At 53.4% G+C, this 6,481-nt stretch overlaps 1 protein-coding gene across 1 annotated transcript; it reads left to right on the plus strand.

Annotated features, from left to right (window-relative positions):
- The first annotated feature begins 3,781 nt into the window (after positions 1-3,781).
- On the plus strand, positions 3,782-6,209 carry LOC123415055 (putative laccase-11). Its single transcript, XM_045106697.1, has 3 exons — positions 3,782-4,490; positions 4,641-5,729; positions 5,828-6,209. Exons 1-3 carry the CDS (start codon positions 3,998-4,000, stop codon positions 5,959-5,961), a joined length of 1,716 nt encoding a protein of 571 aa, XP_044962632.1. The 5' UTR covers positions 3,782-3,997; the 3' UTR covers positions 5,962-6,209.
- Positions 6,210-6,481: the final 272 nt, after the last annotated feature.

A 6,481-nucleotide genomic window follows, 5' to 3' on the forward strand; every position in this document is an offset into this window, starting at 1 on the left:
ACCGATCATTTGTTTCAGGGGAAACTTTATGCAAAAGGGTATCTAGAACGGGGGTCGGATTTAGGGTTGGATCCTTAGTATATAATTCCTTGAAATATGATGCAGCCATACGTTCCATCTTTGTAGGAGAATGACACCAGGATCCATCCTCCTTTTGGAGCCTACGGATATTGTTTCTTCTTGCCCTCCAGACTGCTTGACGATGAAAGTATTTCGTGTTACGGTCCCCTTCTTTCAACCATGATATTCTGCTCCGTTGCAACCACATCATCTCCTCTCGATATAGAAGTTCATCAAGTTTTTGCATTTTCATACGGAGTAAGAGTCAGTCAGCATTAGCAAGTTGCAGGTTCTCAAGCTCTTTACGTAGGTCCTCGATCTGTTTCTCCACCTGCCCAAAGTGTGCTTTGCTCCATCGGCGTAAGGCAGTCATGACCGAGCTTAGAGAAGTGGACACATTGCCCATATCACCTCCAGACCGTACCGTGGCCCATGTTTGTGAGATAAACTCCGGAAGTTTCTGATCACGCTCCCACATAATCTCATACTTTGGAGTTCCTTTGCGCCGCCGATCCTCAGTTGAATCCAGGATCAGCACTATAGGGCAATGATCTGATCTAGGGGAGACAAGGTGCTGCACCCTAACATAAGGGAATAGCTCCCGCCAGTCTTCACAAGCACATGCCCGGTCTAGACAGACACGGACATTACCCTGTCCTTGTTGACCATTGTCGAACGTATAGGGCACGCCTATAAAGCCTAGATCCACCACTTCACAGAGTTGCAGAGCATCCCTAAATGCCATCATCTGGTTCTCAGCCCTGCTAGTGTTAGAGAAGTGTTCGTGCTGCCACATAGCCTCGTTAAAATCACCACATAATACCCATGGCAGGGCCGATGTGTTCTTTAGTCTCACGAGATGATCCCACATGCGCTGACGGTTTTTGACCCTGGGCTCACCATACACAAAGGTAGATCGCCAAGTTGTCCCCACTCCTTGATCTAACACCACCACATCTATAAGCCTGCTGCATGACTCGAGTACTGTGACTGTTAGTGATTCATCCCACAATAACGCAAGACCTCCGCCACGGCCATCAGAATCGACACCACAGAATCCTCTTAGTCCTAGTTTCCATCTCAGAGTCTCAAGTTTTGCACTTGGCTGTCGCGTTTCCGCAAGAAAGACCAAGCGAGGGGAATGGGCTTTTACAAGAGCCCTAACTTCGCGAACTGTCCGGCGGTTCCCCACCCCCCGGCAGTTCCAGAACAAGTGACTCATTGGGACGGGCGGCACTCCTCATCGGAGCCCGCCAAGTTTGAAGCAATACCCACCTTTGCTCGTTTACTACACCCAGCAACAATAATTTCATCAAGGGCGTCCGAGGGTTTATCAGTCAACAGCATGATCCCATCCCTGAGGGAAATATCCTCCACAACATCTTGTATGGCAGTAGCCTTAGAATTTATCAACCTTTTCCGAGAGAGCTTATCCAGTTCCATGTCGCTAAGTTGGTCCATTGGGAGAGGGCTAGGGTTTTGTTGTACATGAACTGTCCCAGGAGGCGGAGCTTCTTGTGTGGCCGCAACAGAATTTGGAGAGATTTTGCTGTCTTGTGTGTAAACCCTCTCCGAACAAGCACGTGCTGGTTGATCCGCATACAGGTAGGCACCAAATTTTAGATCCTTCTCAGCAAAAACCCCGTCACCACATTCTTTATGCTCATGACCTATTACACCACATGCACTGCAGAATCTTGCAAGTTTCTCGTATCGGACAGCAAATATGTGGCGCATCTTTTCCTTAACAATGCTCACAAATTTAGTTAATGGCTTCCTGATGTCATGGTTGATTCTAACACGCACGTAGTCACCTCGGGAGTTCCCATTGATCCGAGTTTCTAGAACCTCACCAGCAGACCGCAGTAGTTTGACAATCAGATCATGCCTGCAGTAGCCATCCGGCAATTTGTGAATTTGCAGCCATATGGGCATCTTGAACATCGGAACGTCCTCTGCTCGTGTAAATCCGTCGTAAGGTGCAAGCAGAACAGCCATGTTGCGGAAGAGCGAAGGCCCTTGTTGCATGATGCGATCCGAGTCGCCCAAACAATAGACCTGCACCACGAAGAGATTTGGTCCGATGGGGCGGAACCGGACCTGCTGCGAGCAGTTCCAAGCTGCTCGCATATCCTTGTAGAACACGGTTTGGCTAAACAGCTTGGGGGTATGAACCCTAGCGAGGGCAATCCAGCGGACTTCCTCCAGAAGTTCAGGAGCTTCCTCCTCCACGACAACATCATCGAACTCATCTTCGTGGAGGTCAAGCTTTTCGAAAAAATCACCAAGGTCGTCATCTTTCCCTTGGGAATTGCCAATAACACCGACGGAAGGTGAAGTAGCCATCGTTATCGCATGTAGATTGAAAGACACGATCGCCAAGGATTCCGAGGGGGAACTCTGCTATACCCAGGGGGAGGCAGGGATACGTGAGGATGGAGGCGGGAGGCGCGAGGTGGTAGGCGATGGATTGCGAGGGTAGCTGCAGGTTCTCGCCGGAACGCCGGCGCGGGGTGGACTTACGGCGGGGATTCGTCGTAAGGAGTTGGAAACCCTAGCCTACGCTAGGGGACGAAGCGTCCTGCCATCACACTAACAATAGTTGGCTTAACATGCCTGCTTTTTGGTGCACCGTCTTGTGGCACAATTTCGTGTTTTGACCTTTTTACAAAAGTTGATCGAGATCGGACCTTGGTTTGTAAAAATTTCGAGATCTTATTGTTTTCCTACCGCCGAGGTCCATGGCGGTAGAGTATAACAACCTATCGCCGAGATTCCTAACGGTAGGAAACTTATCCACGTCAGCGCGACACACCCGTACCGCCAAATAGGCTGGTGATAGCTTGTACAACCCTACCATCGAGGTGCCCGATGATAGATGCGAACACACACTGTATCCGATACTTGTAATTTTTTTATGATAGGACGTGTGTCCATACCGCCAGGGTTCTCGACGGTAGATTGTTATACCCTATCGTCATGGACCCCGATGATAGAAAAATGGTCAAATTCCATTTTTTTACAAATTAGGGTCAGATTTCAATCAACTTTCATAAGAGGATCAAAACACGAAATTTTAGCTCCGTTTTGTTAAAAAAAAAAGATCAACCAGGACTAGCCCTTAAAAGCATATTTTTATAGAAGGAATTCTCTGAGCATCCAGGTCACCTCCGAACAAAAACCCAAAAGTGCTAAACGTATAAAGAATTATACAAGGTTACACGCTGACTAGAATTCTTTCTTTCGAACTAACCTTTCCTCCCCTGATTTTCAAGAGGGATTCAATCAAAATTCATATGCCTGTAAAACCTGTATAAACCTATGTATGTATAGCATTTTTTTTGCGGGGTATGTATAGCATTAGTGGACTCAAACCCGGGTAAGCCAAGCCAGCAGGTGACACTCCGCTCTCTAAGCCCCGTCTTGTCAACACATACACAGGTGCATGGCGCACACGAAGTAGCGTGCTTGAATTAATATTCCTCCTGGGCCAAAGCGTTTCCGAGGTTTGAGAGAAAAAGTAGTCTGCCGTCAACTTGCACCACCGGTGGACGGATGAATCGTTGCACGCAAGCACTCGCAGGGCCAACCGATCCGATCGGGTGGCAGGAAGGATCGGCCGAGCAGAAAGGGCGGGGAGATGCAACGAGGAGCGGCCCTATGTGACAATATTTCTATGCACGCCCACCAAACCCAGCCAACCACTATGACCCTGTGACCCCCTACCATGCACGCCACCACGAGCAGGAGAGCACTGCGGCGGTTTATATAGCCACTCGAAACCTAGCTACTCATGTCACTCACCACCTCCATCCATCCATTACTCCAGCCACCGATCGCCCTTGCAACTCCTGCAGAGATCGATCAAGCTTTATACAGAGCTGCTAGCTAAGCTGAGGAGTTGAAGCGTGTGGCCAGCAGGGAAGCTAGCCGCACAATGGGAATGAGAATGGGAATGGGTGGCCTCCTGTTGGCCTTCCTCCTGGCCATGCCGGGCCTGACCGCCGGGCTGACCCGGCGCTACACCTTCAACGTGACGATGGCGACGGTGACGCGGCTGTGCACGACCAAGAGCATCCCGACGGTGAACGGGCGGTTCCCGGGGCCGAGGATCACGGTGCGGGAGGGCGACCGGCTCATCGTCAACGTCCACAACAAGATCAACAACAACGTCACCTTCCACTGGCACGGGGTGCGGCAGCTGCGGAGCGCCTGGGCGGACGGCCCGGCCTACATCACGCAGTGCCCCATGCGCCCCGGCCAGAGCTACGTCTACAACTTCCGCGTCGTCGGTCAGCGCGGCACCCTCTGGTGGCACGCCCACTTCTCCTGGCTCCGCGCCACCCTCCACGGCCCCCTCGTCATCCTCCCGCCCCGCGGCGTCCCCTACCCCTTCCCCAAGCCCTACAGAGAGGTGCCCCTCATGCTCGGTACGTCCATCCATCCATCCATCCATCCATCTCCTACATCACGCCTCCACTCCACTGCCCGCTCGCCATTTTTGTCACTGACTCACTGTGCGTGCTCGATCGAGTGTAAGTGTAATAACTAACGTGGCCGGCTGGCTGATTGGTTGGCAGGTGAGTGGTTCAACGCCGACCCGGAGGCGGTGATCAAGCAGGCGCTGCAGACCGGCGGAGGCCCCAACGTGTCCGACGCATACACCTTCAACGGCCTCCCTGGCCCCACGTACAACTGCTCGGGCGCCAACGGCACGTTCAAGCTCAAGGTGAAGCCCGGGAGGACGTACATGCTGCGGCTCATCAACGCGGCGCTCAACGACGAGCTCTTCTTCGCCGTGGCCAACCACACGCTCACCGTCGTGCAGGCGGACGCCAGCTATGTCAAGCCGTTCGCCGCCACCACGCTCGTCATCTCGCCGGGCCAGACCATGGACGTGCTCCTCACCGCGGCCACCAACCCGTCCTCCGCGGCCTTCGCCATCGCCGTCGCGCCATACACCAACACGGTGGGGACCTTCGACAACACCACCGCCACCGCCGTCCTCGAGTACGCCCCGCAGAGGTTCGCCGCGATCCGCAACCTCCCGGCGCCGCCCCTCCCGCGGTACAACGACACGGGCGCGGTGACCAACTTCTCCTCCAAGTTCCGGAGCCTCGCGAGCGCGCAGTACCCGGCGCGGGTGCCGCTGAGCGTGGACCGGCACTTCTTCTTCACCGTGGGGCTGGGCGCGGACCCGTGCCAGAGCCCGGTGAACGGGACGTGCCAGGGCCCCAACAACACCCGGTTCGCGGCCTCCATCAACAACGTGTCGTTCGTGATGCCCAAGACGTCGCTCCTGCAGGCGCACTACCAGCGCCGCTACAACGGCGTGCTCGCGGCCAACTTCCCCGCGGCGCCGCTGCGCAAGTTCAACTACACCGGCACGGCGCCCAACAACACGTTCGTGACCCACGGCACCAGGGTGGTGCCGCTCGCCTTCAACACCAGCGTGGAGGTGGTGCTGCAGGACACCAGCATCCAGGGCGCAGAGAGCCACCCGCTGCACCTCCACGGCTACGACTTCCACGTCGTCGGCACGGGGTTCGGGAACTACGACGCCGCCAACGACACCGCCGGGTACAACCTCGTCGACCCGGTGCAGCGGAACACCATCAGCGTGCCCACCGCCGGCTGGGTCGCCATCCGCTTCGTCGCCAACAACCCCGGTAGGTTAATCGAGCCACTACACGACTTCACTAGCTTCAGGTTGACTTATATTGACCTCATCGTTGAACTGTTGACTTTCTGTGTGTGGGCCGGACAGGTGTGTGGATCATGCACTGCCACTTGGACGTGCACCTCAGCTGGGGCCTGTCCATGGCGTGGCTTGTCAACGACGGGCCGCTGCCGAACCAGAAGCTGCCGCCTCCGCCGTCAGATATCCCCAGTTGCTCCTAGTCTACGGCTCAGATCCGTGGAGGTTTTGGCCCGTGCGAGACATGTTCGCGTCAAGATCAATTTGGTGGTGGTCGAGGAATCCAACTCGATCTGTTCGGCCTCAATGATTGGTGTGCCCGTTTTTGTGATGTTTGGTTTTTTTAGACAGCAAAGAAAGAGAAGATTGGTGTAAACTTGTAAAGAAGTTCCCCCGGATTGCGTCGTGTAATTCATGTGTCTTGGAAGCGAATGCTGTTATTATTCTTTGATTCGACCTCTCCCTTCTCACCATGGACGTTTATTAGTGTTTACTAGCTAGCTGGATGCCCATGCATTGCGACGGAATAAAAGAACAACGATATTATCCATCAAATCATAGTATACTCAATGTTTGATGTGCCCCCACTTTGATCTAGAAAGAATGCACCTCTTATGTTTATTTAAGATTAACGTAGTAGTGTTCTCCTTTACAAGTCATACAAATAAAATTCTTGGGTGAAATTTTTGTGGAACTTTGAAAGGGTATTATGCATACAACATT

Source organism: Hordeum vulgare, chromosome 1H (genome assembly GCF_904849725.1).
Source record: "Hordeum vulgare subsp. vulgare chromosome 1H, MorexV3_pseudomolecules_assembly, whole genome shotgun sequence".
NCBI lineage: Eukaryota > Viridiplantae > Streptophyta > Magnoliopsida > Poales > Poaceae > Hordeum > Hordeum vulgare.